This window comes from Lycorma delicatula, chromosome 10 (genome assembly GCF_047948215.1).
Source record: "Lycorma delicatula isolate Av1 chromosome 10, ASM4794821v1, whole genome shotgun sequence".
Classification (NCBI taxonomy): domain Eukaryota; kingdom Metazoa; phylum Arthropoda; class Insecta; order Hemiptera; family Fulgoridae; genus Lycorma; species Lycorma delicatula.
Genome location: NC_134464.1, coordinates 87,396,140 through 87,414,800, shown reverse-complemented (window position 1 = coordinate 87,414,800; position 18,661 = coordinate 87,396,140). Strand labels below are relative to the sequence as shown.

Below are 18,661 nucleotides of genomic sequence, written 5' to 3'. Positions count from 1 at the left end.
GACATTTTGAAATGCTTACAAGAAGGGGCATAATAATACTGGATAACACAACTTATCACCCTTTTGTGGGAAATAAAGTTACTATTAACACCTGGAGGAAAGGTGAAACCCAACAGTGGCTTAAGTAAAAGTGGTTGCTTGTAACTGCTTTCACACATTTTTTTTAATTTTAGCGTTACAATAAATTGTATAATGTTTATCGATATGATTTTAATGCTTTTATGTAATCTGTTATTCTTTTTACAGAGATGAGTCTTTGATAGAAATATTGCAAATAGTTGTAAAAATAAAAATCAATGAAAATAACACCAACAGTATAATAATAATAATTACATTAATTATAATTTATAATATAATATTAACAAGGTATAAAAGTAATGTGAAAAACTGTGTGAAAGACAATATTAAACCATACCTGCATGTCGCTGGTCATTATAGCAACAAACAGGATACACGATCAACTTCTAGTTGCAACTGTATTTTTTTAATGATCTTTTCATACCTTTTCAACCTCAATTCAAAACTAAATATTAAATACTTATTCAAATTGTTTCAACGATTACAATGATGTGTTTTTTCCCATAAAATATTCACTGAAACTAAAGATAGCTTGTCTCACAAAAAACACTGCACGCTTCAATAATACTAGTTTTGGGCTAAATCTTAATTATAATTATTGAGAAACAATTGTTTAATATACCTCCAAAAGTAGAAAAAAAATGCAAAAAATTGTTTGTTTTCCGCTTTGCACACCCCTAATTTTCAAATGAATGACTAAATAAAATTGTCTAAATCCAGTTAGCGAAAAAATAATTGCTCTTTCCAACAATACCTTCATTTTTGTGCAATTTTTTGTAACTAAAATACAACAGTTTAAACACAAGTGCCATCTGTCGTAGCGACTACTATAATATTGTCATACACCAAGACTAATTATAAAAAAATGTAGTTTTTGAAGCAGTTCTCTACTAAAATTATTACCGCAATTACTAAAAACAAGTTCCATATTCTTCAAAAACAACATAGATCTACTTATTATTAAGAATTACTTTAGAACAAAGTGTAAGCAATACTCTTTTAGTCATAAAGATTTATTATTAAATTAAAATGTTAGAGTTGAGGAAAAAATGATAAAGATTTTTTTTAAATTTGCTAATGAAAATAACTACAGTAGATCTTATGAATCTTGTATGCTTTTTGAAATGAGTATGCTAATAAGGGCGCTGACATTGTAGAACGTTTTCTAAAACTAAACATTTGGAAGTGTCTATACTAAAAATGATTTTTCCTTAACCGAAACCACATTAATAGTAATGATCGCTGCAGTTAGACATTATTTTAACTGAGAATGATGTTGAAGAAGCCATTTGACATAATGATAAGGCTTTGACAAGTCCAGAATATATTCATGCTCTTTTAGTGAAGAAATGCTATGCCTTTTTTGTACACCTTTTAACTAAGCTCTTCAATCATTCTTTAAATACTCTTCTTTTTCCTAGCGTTTCAAAAATTTGTTACATATATCCTATTGAGGTTTTTCACAATCAGTTAGGCAGTGGAGGAAGTGATTGACGTGTGAAGACTAGTCACCAGCTGACTGACAAAGTCTGCTATGAGTTAAGAGAGATTACACGCCTTCCTACGGCCTCTGTTACTATCAGTGTAGCTCATAATCTGTAACTAAAAGTTTAATAATGTGTCGTGTGTGGTATTAATAAATAGTCTACACTTCAAAAATTTAGGTTTTTATTTCACAACATAAGCCAAAACATGCCCATTATTTAAAAATGGTGACATTCAGATATCAATAATTATTGCTCTTGGCAAATGCAATTTTTTTGCAAAGATCTTAGGTTAACTTGTATGAAAATCACACTCTGCATAAAGAAATTTACATAGTTCCTGAACAACATTGTTTTTTTGGAAGGTAAATCTACACGAACAAATTTGTATGTATATATGAAAGATACTGTTGATGCACTAAATGATGGTAATTATCTTGATGCAATTGATATTGATTTTCGTTGCGCATTTGATGTAGTTAATATCAAGTTACTTATTAAAAAACTTGCTGTGTGTGAATTTAATAAATTGCTGCTGTCTTTGATTCATTCATTTTGTATAAACATAATTACAGATTAAAGAGAAGACTTAAGAAGTGGAAAGAGAAATAATCATTGGTAAGAGACAGAAAATATAGGAAAGTTAAGGAGAATTTTGTGGTACATAAATTAAAATTTAATGTGTTAAATAAAGATGGTAGTATACTGATTTATAGTACAGAAGAAATGGTCGATAAGGTGGGTACAATATACTGAAGAGTTGTACGGAGGAAATGAATGTAGTGCTATATAATAGTGAGATCTGAATTTAATAGTACATTAAAAGATGTGAACAGAAAGGCTCCTGGGATAGATGAGATACCTGCAGAAACTACAAACTGATGTTTAATATTTATGAAAAAGGGGAAATTCCATCAGACTTCAGAAAGAGTGTTATTGTCATGATACCACAGAAAGCAGGAGCAGACAAATGTGAAGAATACAAAACAATTAGCTTAACTACTCATACATAAAAGATCTTAAGTAGAATTCTGTACAGAAGAATTGAGAGGAAATTGGAAGAAATGTTAGATGACCATTTGCTTTAACGAAAGGTAAAGAGAAGAAGGAAGCAATTTCAGTGCTCAGATTAATAATAGAAGGAACATTAAAGAAAAACAAACCACAAACCAACATACATGGCATTTACAGACTTAGAAAAGGCAATTGATAACATAGACTGGAATAACATTTTCAGCATTTTAAAAAATTTAGGGTTAGTATAAAGATAGAAGAACAATTGCTAACATCATTTACAGCAACCAAACTGCAAAAGTAATAATCAAACATAAGAAGGAAGCTGTAATTAAAAAGGGAATCCAACAAAAGTGTTCCCTATCCCCATTACTTTTTAATCTTTACTTAGATCCAGCAGTTAATGCTGTTAAAGAACAATTCAGATTTAGAAAAACAGTGCAAGGTGAAAATATAAAGATACTATAATTTGCTGATGAAGTAGTATTTCTAGCAAAGAGTAAAAATAAGATTTAGAAGAAACAATGAATGACATAGATGAAGGGCTTACGCAAGAACTACTGTATCAAAATAAACAAGAACAAAACAAAAGTAATGACATGCAATAGAAATAATGTAGATGAACCACTGAAGATAAAAATAGGAAGAGAAAATACTATGGTGGTAGAATTTTGTTGTTTGGGAAGTACAATTACTAAAGATGGACAAAGTAACAGCAATATAAAATGCCGAATAGCGCAGGGGAAATGACTGGCACTAAAAAGGGAATGTTGGAGAGATGTATCAAACCAGTTAAATGACTGAAGACAGAAAAAATACAATAAAATTGAATGGAAAACATTCAAGAAAGAAGATAAAATGTTCTATTATCATATTAATAGTACAAATATAGAATAATGAAAACAATAGTGGACTATTTTGAAAAACAAGTTGAGAGAGGAATTGGAAAATAGCAAAATTGATGTTGTAGAAAAAATAAATCATTCATATTTCAGTTATAATAGTTTATTGGACATTGATCGTTTACAAGCACCTCATTATTCTATTGTAAAATGAACTAATTAGCAACTGAATGTATTTCTGTGTACTACTCACATGTACCTATCTGTAATCATAAGAGAAAGACCTATTAACAGCAGCGACTTTTGCTGAAAAAAATTATGAATTACGCAAACTATTTTACAAAAAATATCAGAAATTAATCCCCTTTTTTATTTATTATTTTCATGTATTAAGTTGGACAGGTTACAAAATTCAAATATCTTATTGGTATTTTAATACAATACAAGAGCTGAAAGTTTTCTACTCACAACTCCTGTGCCTAGTGTGCTAGTCACTGTATTGTACTAGACTGTTGTATTTGCATTTTATATACAAATTTGTCATGTTATAAGTAATTGGATGATGTCAACTGGTTAGATAGTACAATAAACCCTACTCATTCACCTTGCCTAAGTCAGCGAACAGTTTGGTCAACAAAGACGGGGCAAACCTTCAGCTCACTAAGTGTAATTTGTGAAAATACTGAACATTAATCATTTTACAGTAAATCATTTATCCATCATAATTATTTTATGAAATAAATAGTAACTAAATGCATTTCTATGTACTACTCAGTTTTATCTGTCTATACATATGAGATATAAATTTTTCTTGCTCCTAATAACTTATTGATATTTTATTAATTGTTGTAATACAGAAAAATATAGTAAGCAGCAGACAAATCTATTTATGTACATCACTCATGTGTACCTGTGTATACGTAAAGAGATTTATGACAAAACCATTTTTACTGGAAAAAAATATGAATTATAATCATCCACTTAAAAAAATAAAAATGTATCCCATTTTTTTTATTTATTATCTCAATTTATCAGATGTTACAGATTATACACTGCTAATATTTGACTATTTTATGAATTTGTTTCATTGCTGAACATTAATCACTTTCCAGCAATTGCAATTGCATTATTCTATTAAATATGAAAACGTTTACCAAGGATTGAGAAGAAAAACTGTTTCTTTTATCACATCTTTTTAACAAGTAATAATAGAACACTGAAAAAATTAATAGATTTCTACTAAAAGAAAAACAAAATAAATTAGATTGAAGAAATTAAATAGGATGTCCAAGAGGTAGGAATTTTAGAAAGATTTTTAAAACAGAATCTCTTTAGATAATTAATTTTCAATCATGAAAGAAATAGAAAAAGAAGATGGCTGCAGAAAAGACTGGAGAAAAGAAAGAAAATGAGTCGACATAAAAAAAAAAATGCTAGAATAAATTATCTTTAACACTGTCCATAAATGTCTAAATAAGAAAGTAAAAACATTTCATTTAATGTGCTAACAAATTCAGAATCAACCTGAGATTTCAAACACCCCAAAGATGCATATAGACACACATTAGTAGTACCAGTCTCACCATGTAGGCTGGAAAAAGTGGACAGCTTTAATTTAGTTTCAATCGTCATAACTAGTATGAGATAAATAATAAACATGCATTCAGTCATACTAAAATACAACTGATTTGTTTTTAAGGAAAGGAATGATGTATGTTTAAAATAAAGATGCATCCTGTTTTCTGTGATCACAATTTATATATTATAAACATATTTCTAAAACTGAAATTTATATAAATTTAGCTTATTATTACAATATAATACTAATTTTCTAAAAAAATTAAGTCCAGATAAAATATAAGAAAAAATATTTTTAATTTTAAGTCGTATAAACTTGTGATAGTAAAATTTTGGCAAAATATTATGTAAAACTTTTCAAATTGCAAAAAACCCCAAAAAAAGATGCATTTTTTGGAACTAGTAACTAAACTAGAAAACACATATCTCCCAAATAAACAAGAAATAAAGAATATATAATCAGATATCAGAATATATAATCAGATATATAATAGATAAGAATCCCACAAGTCTGCCCTAATATATAATCTGCCCTAATTCATTCTCTACACAAAAAAGAGACAAAATGGAAGTTACTAATTACAGAGGAATTTTTCTTCTTTCAGTAAAATCTTACAAAAGTTGTTGAGAATAGAAGAGCACGCCAATAAACAACTTGGAGAATACATCAGGGTGGTATAGAAAGGGAAGATCTTGTGCGGAACAAATAGTATGCGTAAAATTAGTAAGCTGCATAAATTATAACCTTCTTAACCGAACAAATAATTTCCATTGCCTTTTCTAAAGATTAATTTATTATGAATTATCAGAAAAAGAATTTAAATTACCAATAAATAATTTAAGCATGGTAAAATACGTTAATGAAACCATTGATTCAGATGTCTTTTAATTGTGTTCTAGATAGACATCAAAGAATGGAAGAAAACAATGAAACTAAAAGTGGTAGAAAAAAAATTAGGTTACAAAAAGGACAACCTAGGAAGAGATTGTTTTGCCTTTACAGAAGATCAGGCAATAACTGCAGACAATTTTGAAGTAACAAAAATTCAAATAGAAACACTAAAGTAACTACAGAAAAAAAAGATTATATATTTCCTAAAAAAATACAAATGTTTGACAAATATAAAAAATATATCAAAATCTCTAAAAATTAATTATCACAGATTTAAATGAATTAATTCATCAGTCAAAAAAAAAAATCTTAAATAAAAATCGCTTAAAATATATAACAAAAAATTTATTAAAGAAATGTATCAGAATACTACCGGTGGCAACAGAGGATTTTTTTTATTTTAAAGATTCTTAATTTTTTGGGAGGTTTTAAACTTGTCAAATGTTTAAAATTAAACATTTTTTTACATTGTCCGGCAGTATATACTTTCAAAAATATGTCTGTAAATTTCTACATATAAATTCATAATATTTGAGAAGTTGTAACAACTAAAACTAGTAGATGCAAATAGAATTTCTGAGCGCGGTGAAAAGACCTGCCATCTCAAGTCTCTGCCCTCTTATTGTTAAAATTAGCAGCTCCCATCCTTACCAAAACCAAAATCTTTTCTATTGTGAACAGAAGTTGAGAGAGTAATAATATTTAAATGATTAGACATACATTTCAAAATGTTAGTTTTTGTTTATTTATGGAGTATTTTTAATTATGCTTGTTGCTGCGAAAGAAAAAAAAATTATTTTTTAAAAAAGCTTTTATTTAACTAATATTAATAAAAAAAAGGAAACAAATTAGAAAAACCCTCTAAAAAGTAAAAAATAAGAATTAAATCAAATTGAGAATTTTACACAAAAAATATAATATATTAAATATAAAAATGCACTGAAAAGTAAAAAATAAATTATATAAATATCTAATAAATAGAAGTAATAATAATTAAATTTTAAAATTAAAAGTAATGAAAATATTAGATAGTTATATAATATTTTTTACTTTTCAGTGCATTTTTATATTTGTTAATATATTATATTTTTTTGTTTAAAATTCTCAATTTGATTTAATTCTTATTTTTTACTTTTTAGAGGGTTTTTCTAATTTGTTTCCTTTTTTTTATTAATTTTAATATTAATGTTAGTTAAATAAAAGCTTTTTTAAAAAATAATTATTTATATGTAATATAAATAATTATATATGAAATATATAATTATTAATATAATATTATAAATATTATAATATTGTTATATGAAATATATTTCTGTAATTTTTTTTGCTTTTTGTATTTTTTTTCTTATTTTTTACTTTTTAGTCTTAATGAACAATAAACACTTTTTACATCCAAAAAAAAATATTCTTAATAATATTTATATCTGAATATGATTGTTTGTTAAAACTAAAAAAAAAGGAAAAATATTTATTTTTACACATCGAAGTTACATACATGTACTAAATTTCAATCATTTTCATACGATATCCATGAGAAATGAAAATTTTCAACTAAACGCATGAATTTATCATAGGGGTAGAGCGTGGGGGCATTCATATCAAATTCCGACACGGTAGTACTGCATTGTCATCTAAGTTACATACGTGTACCAAATTTCATTGATTTTCATACGACAGATCAAAAGATATAGCAGTTGCAAGATTTGATCATAACTAAAGCAAGTTAAATAAAAGCTTATAAAAAGAGGAAAATAATTCACAACCAGCAGGTAACAATAGATATTTTTAAAGAAATTGATACATGAAAGTAGCACTAATTTTTTTACATGTATGTTGGTAAGAAATTAAAAGCTAGTAAAGTTTTGAGGTCAATACTGATAACAGGCACAGCTTGTTTGGTTTTAATATTTGAAAACATTACTAAGATGTAAGACACACGATGTGAAGTTAAACTTAATATAAAATCAGCATTATTCAAGATCAGCATTATTTGAGAAAAAAAATATTCAAGAAAGACACATGTAACTTGTGATTTATACAAGTCTCACTTGAGAACTTTACACAACTTTTTTACACCAAATTTTCTGATTGCCATGGTTCTGAGCTTAAAATGTTCATAAACATACTCATCATATATTATAAAATACAGTAATATACAAATCTGCGTTTGAGGCATACAAGATAAAAATTCCCCGCCTTAAGTATTAACATACAAAAATTAAAAAAATGTAATGTTACATTAGAAAAATTTTGTCATACTAGTTTTAAATTATACACATATGAAAGAATGCTATTAATTTTTTCCTTAATCAATTTTCTTAAAAGGTCATAACAATTCTCTAATAAGTATATTGTAAGATGTCTTTCCAAAATATAAATCTGATTAAAAGATTTTTGATAAATGTTACAAATATTAATTTTTTTCTTTATGTGGAAATAAATATGTTTTTAAAATCACAACTGTAATTAAAAGACTTTTGCAAAATTTACATACATAATTTTTCCTTTTGGGATGTAAATTAATACGCAACATTAAATTAGAAAAATGATATAACATCTAAATTAATTTTTCTCTTTTGTATGAATATTAAGATGTCTCACTAAATGGTATTTAGTATTAAATGACTTTTGACAGAAGTTACAAATATAATTTTTCTCCTTAGTATGAATATTAACATGTGTCTTTAAAAGGTCTTTACGATTAAATGACTTCTGACAAAAGTTACAAATATAATTTTTCTCCTTAGTATGAATATTTAAATGTGATTTTAAATTAGAACTTTGATAAAAAGACTTCTGACAAAAGTTACAAATATAATTTTTCTCTTTTGTATGAATATTAATATGTTTGTTTAAAGAGCTTTTGTCATTAAATGACTTTTGACAAAAGTTACAAATATACTTTTTCTCCTTAGTATGAATATTTAAATGTGTCTTTAAAGGTATTTACTATTAAATGACTTCTGACAAAAGTTGCAATCATAATTTTTCTCCTTAGTATGAATATTAACATGTGTCTTTAAAAGGTCTTTACGATTAAATGATTTCTGACAAAAGTTACAATCATACTTTTTCTCCTTAGTATGAATATTAACATGTGTCTTTAAAAGGTCTTTACGATTAAATGACTTCTGACAAAAGTTACAAATATAATTTTTCTCCTTAGTATGAATATTTAAATGTGATTTTAAATTACAACTTTGATAAAAAGACTTCTGACAAAAGTTACAAATATAATTTTTCTCTTTTGTATGAATATTAATATGTTTGTTTAAACAGCTTTTGTCATTAAATGACTTTTGACAAAAGTTACAAATATACTTTTTCTCCTTAGTATGAATATTTAAATGTGATTTTAAATTGGAACTTAGATAAAAAGACTTCTGACAAAAGTGACAAATATAATTTTTCTCTTTTGTATGGATATTAATATGTTTGTTTAAAGTGCTTTTGTTATTAAATGACTTTTGACAAAAGTTACAAATATAATTTTTCTCTTTAGTATGAATATTTAAATGTGATTTTAAATGAGAACTTTGATAAAAAGACTTCTGACAAAAGTTACAAATATAATTTTTCTCTTTTGTATGAATATTAATATGTCTGTTTAAACAGCTTTTGTGATTAAATGACTTTTGACAAAACTTACAAATATAATTTTTCTCCTTAGTATGAATATTTAAATGTGATTTTAAATTAGAACTTTGATAAAAACACTTCTGACAAAAGTTACAAATATAATTTTTCTCCTTAGTATGAATATTTAAATGTGATTTTAAAGTAGAACTATCATAAAAGGACTTCTGACAAAATTTACAAATATATTTTTTCTCTTTTGTATGAATATTAATATGCTTATTTAAACAGCTTTTGTCATTAAATGACTTTTGACAAAAGTTACAGATATAATTTTTTTCTTTTGTATGAATATTAAGATGTCTCACTAAATGAGATTTACTATTAAATGACTTTTGACAGACATTACAAACATAATTTTCCTCTGTTGTATTAATATTATTAAGATGTCTATTTAAAACATTTTCATAATTACATGACTTTTGACTAAAGTTACTATTATTTTTTCTCTCTTTAGTATGAATGTTAATGTGTCTCTTTAAAGAACAATTACATCTGAATCTTTCATTGCAATATTCACAAACCAATTTCTTTCCTTTCTGCTCGAGCAACTTGTTTTCACTACTTATATTCTCTATTAAATTTTCTATCGTTACATCACCATATGCACAATTACATTCACTGAAGTTTTCATTTATAATTTCATCATCTAACGAATTATTTATGCTCTTACCAGTAATAAAATTCTTGGCACTTCCCTTGATGGTTCTTTTATCCATACGCACCTGCAAATAAGTTATTTTTTTGTTCTAATTATAAATTAATAAAAAATTATTCCAATTATAATAACATTAATAAGACAACAAAACTAGTAAATATATAACAGGTCAATATATTTATTACTTTTATATTCATATTGATCAGATCTACAGACCCATATATTTTATATACATGATGTCTGGGGTAAAGGTATCTAAAACTAATGGCCTATATTTAGGAAACCAGTCCTTGAAATCTCTTACAACATAAGTTGTAAGAGATTCACCTGAATCTGAGATACTCTCAGATTCACAAGTGCAGACTACACACTCTCAGCAGAATACACAAGTGCAGACAAGCCGACTCCAATGCAACTGTCAAAATACATGCTTTGGTGCACGTTTTGCAACTTCAGTGCACGCTTTGGTTAGTAGTTTCAATTAGTTATGCATGTTCAATGGCTTGTACAAACTGAATTAAATATCAATTCTCCTACATCCAAGACATTATATTCCAAACATATGACTTCAAGAGAGACTGGAAGCTTGGTTTCACAAACTGGAAATCAAAGGTTTTTTAGTTACAAGAGACTGTGAATCAAGTAAGCGATGCATTCACTGCCAGTCTAGGTAAGTCTATTAGGTGGTCTAGTTATGAACTGCAAATTCCTCCTTCTACTGTTCATGACATTGGTAATATGCTCCATTTGCAAGTGTACAAGTTACAAATACATCACATTAAACCAAACATTTGCTGCCAATATCAGTTTGTAGCAGAGGTAATCACCATATTGAAAACAATCCTAATTATAATGATATTTTATTTAGAGATGAGGCAACTATTCATACATTTGGGATAGTTAAAGACACAATTGTCAAATGTGGTATAGTGAAAACACCATACAGTAATAAAAAATGAATGAGACATACCGAAAGTCAGTATCTGTTATGATGAGAAAAGAATGGCATCATTGGGCAGTAGTCCACTGTTACAGGGCACACGTACACCATTACAGGGCACCATTACATGCTTAAGAACTTTGCTGTTGTTCAGATTCCTGCAGGATTCAGCTTCCAACAAGATGGTGCTACACACCACTTTTATCGACATGTTCCTAAATAACACTTCCAAGCATGTTAAATCAGACAAGGAGGTCCTAGTGCATGGCCACTACATCTCTAAGATATCACTCTGGACCTTTTTTGCTTGAGGGTTTATTAAAAGTTATAACAAAGAAAAGTTTGTGATTTAAACGAATTAAAACAAAAAATTGTTAAAGGCTCCTTTAACAAGCGAACAAGACCAAGAATATAAAACATGAGCACTAATACCATAACAAAACAACAATTGGAAAACCCAAGGGGGAACCTACTCCACACACCTTCAGCAGTCCTTTCTTTTACAAGAGATCCCATATGTTCTTTAATGATGGTTCACTCGGCCTGGTTTTTCCAATTTTCATGGAAGTCCAACGTCAAAGCAACTAAGCAAAATATCACTGTTGCCCCCCTGAACAAGTACATCAATCGAATTCACTCCGGCAATCACCAAGATTGACTCATGTGAAATCATATGGTAGCCTCCTGTCACCGTTAACAGCAAGATGTGTTGGGCCTCAATAATATATACCAATAACTTTTAAATTTCATCTTATTCACCCAGATAGGCGCAGCATATAGCATAATTACCTTATACACACCCTTCTACAGCGTACTCATGGTCTTAAAATTAAGAACCCCATCAGGATTGACCACATGTCAAACACCACAGAAGGCACTACAGGCCTTCTTTGCGACATAATATAAGCGCTCCTTGAATCAAAACTTCTCATCAAGAAACACCCTGAGGTACTTTTGAACCTGAACATATTTGATTCGCTGGCCTGACATCAAAATATAGGCTTGTCGCCAAATGGACTTTTAAGGAATATCATCGTGGTCTTTTCCAAACTGAACTTCATCTTATATTGATGACCTAACGGCTCAAGCTTCCTACAGGCCCAAGTGGCTCTGAATTCAACCTCCCTTTGTGAGCATAGTTTGACCAGCAGGAGCCTGCCATCTGCATAAGCCACCACAACACCCGCTGGACAACCTAAGCCGCAGAAGAGAATCAAACTCTACCACCCACAACAGAGAACCCAACACACTGCCCTGGAGACAACACAAACCGTTGCCAATGTGACAACAGCTGTTCAAATTAAACAAATGTATGAAATTTCAACAAATTCAAAATTAACAGACCACAAATTATTAAACATAACAAAAACCAATAACAATAAATAAAAACTGAGTAATAGACAGTCCTTGTGCCAATAGAGTAGCTCAAATAAAATAAACCCACCCACTCATACAGATAGCCTAGATAACCTACCTAGGCTACTTATGTAACAAAAAATTTGAAATAAAATACCCAAAGATAGAAACCAAAAACAAATACCAAATCCTTACAAACAACCTAGTGTAATAACTACTGAATATTTTCAGAAAGATAGCAAATAGTAACAAATAAGCGAAATCCGCACAAACCAGACTGTTTCCGCTGACATTGCGTGTTTATCTCTCTGTGTCGGGTCCGTTTTAAATTGCTTACCTGGTAAAATAATCTAATTTTACAAGCGGAACAATTAACAACAAATCACCCAGAGCTTATTGAAATGTGAATTGTATCATCAGATTATAATACACACATTTTAGTTATCACCAAATTTTCAAACAAAAATTTCACTCTCACACACTGATAATTTATCATTTACACATAGCGTAAGTCAGTATTAATTAAATAGAACTAATAGAAATAAAAACTTTTTTTTATAACAGAACACATAGATGTAATAAAATATAAATACACACAAATTACATATATATATTTACAAAATAAACAATAGAGAAATCATGTTTATAACATGATCCAATAATTAATACTTACATGACCTGGATAAAACCCCATCTCTTCTTCTATTTTTATCGGGCGTAAATCATTTATTTGTTCATTGGTTCTCATATTAAGGTTAGGTTGTGATGCAACATCATCATTCAATAAGATCTCAGATTCCTTTAAAAAAAAGGATAATAAAAAAAACCTTACAAAATATGAAAATGAACTAATATTAAATCATTTTTATTATTGTATCTGCAACTTAATAATACCATTATATACATCATAAAATTCAATTTAAAATAGATATTTCTGGTAACAAATACCATTAAAAATCTAAGTCTAATTACTAAAAATGATACAAAAATCAAGAATTGAGACAGAAATAGACCAAAAAAAAGATAAAAGTTGTTTTAATTAATTTTTATATAAATTTTCTATCAATGAAATATAACACAAGTTATTAAAAATATAAACAGGTTTTATTTTCTTAATGTGTAGGTTGCAATTTGTTTAACTAGAAAACAAAAAAGCAACACCACCAAGGCCAAATGAGACACGGATGATATATAAGTAATGAAAAGATAAATAGCAGGGGCCCCAATTTTCCAGACGTCAAACTAACTGGACTTTTTAAATTCACTCGGCAATTTAAAAAAAAAAAAAAAAAAAAACATTATTATTTGAAAATTTTAACACTATTCAAATACATCTTTGCTTCAACGGGAAGTTTTTTATCAATCTTTATTTTACTGGGTTTTTTAACGAACTTTACTTCAATTCATTTCCATTTATCAAACACATATATAGACATAGGCCTATGTTAAACTCATTATAAATGCAAATTTCTACAGATTGTACTTTTTCTCACATAATATTGTTTATTTATTACAATATTAATTTTTTCTTACTTTGTACATATGTTCAAAATTTATTTTTAATTTTACTGAAAAACTTTTATTTTTAGTTAATGTTACCCATTAAACATTAGAATATGCCTAGTATAATATGATAAACCATTTTTTAAATTACACATATTTGGTCTTGCAAAGGTCCATTTGGATAGTTGATGAAAACTAGTTGGGTTCCTCTTTCAGTTGCACTAAATCTACCTGCTATAATAAAAAACAAAGAATGATTCTACAAAGTAAATATGTTTATAACTTATAGTATATTTATAAAACAAAAATAAATTGTATCTAATTCACTCTTCACACACATTAAAAGTGCAGCTGCAGTTAAATTACTATTAATATTAGATGACTTTAATAAACCAGGGTCTGCACGGGAAAACATCAAATACATTTCTTTTGTTAAATGCTATCATGCAATTTAAATGTTAAAAATGCTACTATTCACCTTACAGATTATTCTATATATTGTAATTTTTGACAGTCATATAACATGCTAAACTGTTGCGTTAATTTTCCTGATATAGTTTTTTCTAATCTTACTGACGTGAATGTTATTATTTCTTATAGTGAAATTTTTATCATTACTTCATTTACCTGTAGAGAAAATACCTAATATTTTAAATTCTAATCTTAAATCTTATGAATACATACCAGATAATAAATACTAATTAATAAACAATAATTTTATAAGTCAATTAAAAACAAATATAGGGGTTGTTCAGAAAGTTCTTGGTCTAACAAACAAAACCGAAGATTTCAAAGAAATTTTTTTTATCTTTCAACTAGGTTCCCTTACAATTTGATAATTTACACAGATTTTCCAACTTTTTAATATTTTCAGTATGATGTGATTTGTCTAACTCTAAAGTTAAGTAATCAATAGGTGTAAAATCAAGTAAATACAGCACATGGTTCAACTTGCCACTGTCAAAGCGTAAATTTTCATGGACTTTTGCATCTATAATCAGAGACATATGTACACGGGCATTATCATAATAAAAACAGTCGTAATGTTTTGGACAATGTGGTAAAGCATCAGAAGTGTAATGCTCCCTGTACGTGTAAGTTAAACTTTTAAATTCAAGAATTACTAAAGGAAGAATCAAAACATGATAGAAAATGCAATGAAGTGAAGTCAAATTAAAGAATCGACATTAAGTGCATACATAAACTTTCCTATTTACTTTATTCCTATAATACTCCGATAAATACACTCTGAGATGGCTAGTATAAACTTCATACGTCACTTTCAATATAAAATAAATGCACAATAAAACTTACCACTTCATTTTTAATTACATGATCTTCAGATTTAATTAACTTGATCCCTTCAAACGCAAGAGGATCAGTTACTTCATTATAATTATCACAACCATTACCAAGTGGCTCCTCTTTCACTTGGAAAGAATCACTATCCTAAAACATAAAATCAACATTTTAATGTTAAGTTTAATGATGTGATGACACTTCCTATATGACATAGAAAACAAAAATCAAATTATACTTACAACAAAATCAGATGTAATATCATCTTCAATCGAGTGATGTGGTAAAAACAAGCATAATGTTTCCTCTGCGATATCATCTTCAGTTTCTAGTTTGATACTGTTAGAGGACAGAGCTTCAAATGTGTAGATATTCTTTAAAGGTACATCCATTACCTTCAAAAATAAAAACAGTCAAGTTAAAATTTAAGTACTTATAATGAAAACAATAAAATCGCTGCAAACTATAAAACATTTCATTCATTGAAATTTTTAAACCAATTTATTTATATTTATATACTGTTTCAATATTTATGAAATACAATTTTGAAACAGCCCGGGAATATTTTAAACCCGACTAAATAATCGGGCTTTTTTATTTCTTATTTCATTAAACACTAAATTTACAAGTCTTAGAATTTCAAAATGCCTCAAGCAATTTCTTTTGCAAAATAAAAAATTCAAGGGTTTGCTAGGCTCTCACTATGCTTCAGCCTGATCTTTGATTTTGTATTCACAGATTAAAAAAGTAGTGTTACACAAATTTTCACGGAGCCTCAAATACCTAACCTAAAATGTTTAACAGGTCTCCTACTAATAATAGATATGCTTAGGATTAGTTAAATAGAATATCTAATTGATAAATGGTTTGGACAGCAATGATCTGTACAAGGTAAAAATCCAAGCCGAGGATATCAATATTTTAGTCAATTAACAACCAGTTTTACGAGTTATGGTGACCTGTTAACATGATAATCCATTCTGTGGAGAGAGGTTACAGTTCTGTGGAGAGAGGTTACATTTTTGCAGTTAAAAGTATAAACTACCTTAAAAGTTGTTCAGTCAGAGACTCAGTGTCAGCTGAAGATGACTGATGCCACTATTTGTAAGGTGATTATCCATTGTACACAAGACCAACAGTGTAGAACATGTAGAGCAGTCTCTCTCTCTGTAATAAGTATATTTCCATTATAACATAAATTATGCCAATTTTCCTACAAGACAGAGTTAAGTATTACAAAACTTTGGTAATTTATCCCTAAATTCTCTCCACAAAAACCTAACCCTAACCTTAACCCTAACCTCTCTCCACAGAATGGATTAATATCTGAGAACATGTCTCAATAACTCACAAAACTGATAGTTAATTGACTATAGTACCGATAATGTGGCATGGACTTTAACCTTGCATGGGTCACCCGCTGTCCAAGTTTATTTTCAAAATTTACATCTTGTGTTTAGCTGATCCTAAGCACATATTAAAGTATAAAACAAATTAATGTTGATCAAGTAATTGCTCAGGATTACCAAATAAAAAGAGGTATGGTAATGGTTTTTAGTTTTAAAATTAATAAAAATAATTCTGAAATAATACACATGAAACTTTATCAGGACTGCAATCAATAAATACAAAAACAGAAATTGATAAATAATTATATGCACTTTTAAAAACCTTACAGCCCACTCGTAAGATATTTATTCTTCAACTCTGGCTGAATATAATTTCAAATTAGCAGCAACTTTATTCAATAAGTAGTGGAAAAATAAAATCATTAAAAAAAGGGTTTTGTTTACATATGCATTTATCTGTAAATTCAGTTTTTTAGTTCAATTCTTTGTTAATGAAATACAAATCTGGGTAAATGTGCAAATAACTAAAAAAAAATCATACAGTAAGCACAAGCTTGTTTCCATACAGTCGCTAATTAAAATATTAATGGTAAATAATTTAACGTGTAATCATGTTTAATCATGCTGTTCCAACCTAAATATTAATTTATAGAATAACATTGACAAAACCTTTTCTCCTAGACTCTTACTATAATTTTTTGTGTATATTTTTTAAGACGTTCACAACATTGAAGAAAACGTATTATTACTATATAATCTAGAAATTATTAAACAATTGACTGTGAAAACAAAACTATTGTTACTTATTACGTACTTAAAAGGATAAAACAATAAAGTAATAAACTATAAATAAGTAAACTACACAAAAAGGACGAACTTCATAATTTTTTCTCTGAAACTGCATTTTAAAAGAATAGAAAAAATATAAACTACAGTTGGCAAAAAAGACATATTTTACATTATTAGTCATTAAATATTAATAATAGCGTAATTAACTTACATCGAATAAACAAGTAACGAATATCAACTATCGACAATCAACTTACATTAACTTGCTATAGTTTTAATTCAACTAACATAACTCACAAACAAATGAATACGGCAAATCAGTCGGACCGACGATGCCAACATGAATTTTAGTAGTAATGTTAATGATGAAATATAAAATGACTTTTTATAGTGCAATTTAAAAAAAAAACCAAAAATTATTACATTATAAAACAACGTTTTAAATAGTTTAAAATAAAAAGAGTAAATTAAATAAAAATGTTTAGCCGACTTACCGGTACTGCTTAAATGTGTGGAAATATACTCACAGAAGACGTTATCGAAATTATCCACCTTTAAGAGATAACACAAATTTTATATCGGTTAAAAGTTAAAAAACTCAACTGCCAAAAAGAATGTCCCGGCCAGAGCAGATCATTACACGAAAGTTTTATGCAGAATTCCAGAGCCCCTAAATTTCATTGATTGATTTCATTGATTAGTCACAAGTGGATCATAATGTTATTAAATACAATGAATTGAGAACTTAAAAATTATGATGAAAATTTTTAAAACTCAGAAATTAACCTGGATATTTTAAATTATATTCAGAAATTTAGAGTAAGAATTGAATTGTTGAAATCGTGTCACTAAATTTTTTATTGTATTTTATGTTTTTATTTCTTGTATTTAATGACACAAAAACAAACTGTGAAGAAATATTTATCATTACTTGCCTATTTTTAACATTTAGCCTAAATAAAATTGTATAATCTATTATTAATAATTGAACAATAATTATAAAAAGCCCTAACTATGTAATTTTGTTATGATCCCTTGTTTTGTTATTTTATTACTATTTCAATACAGAGTATATTCTGCTCATATATTTAATGAATTAAGTACATAAATTTTACATACTTAAATTTTCCAGGTTACTGAGTAATGAATTCCTTGTGATATGTTTTTATAATCTTATGATATATATTGTTATATTACCATTTCACCTATACACTGCCATTATCAATCTTTATATGTAGTATTT

General features: G+C 27.7%; 1 protein-coding gene across 1 annotated transcript; it reads right to left on the bottom strand.

The window, feature by feature from the left end:
- Positions 1 to 3,677: 3,677 nt before the first annotated feature.
- LOC142330901 (uncharacterized) lies at positions 3,678 to 17,708 on the bottom strand. The gene is made up of 6 exons (XM_075376368.1): positions 17,630 to 17,708; positions 15,523 to 15,675; positions 15,296 to 15,430; positions 13,152 to 13,277; positions 9,706 to 10,249; positions 3,678 to 3,724 (listed from the first exon to the last, which is right to left on the bottom strand). The coding sequence occupies exons 2-6, from the start codon at positions 15,670 to 15,672 to the stop codon at positions 3,678 to 3,680; spliced, it is 1,002 nt and encodes a 333-aa protein (XP_075232483.1). The 5' UTR covers positions 15,673 to 15,675; positions 17,630 to 17,708.
- Positions 17,709 to 18,661: the final 953 nt, after the last annotated feature.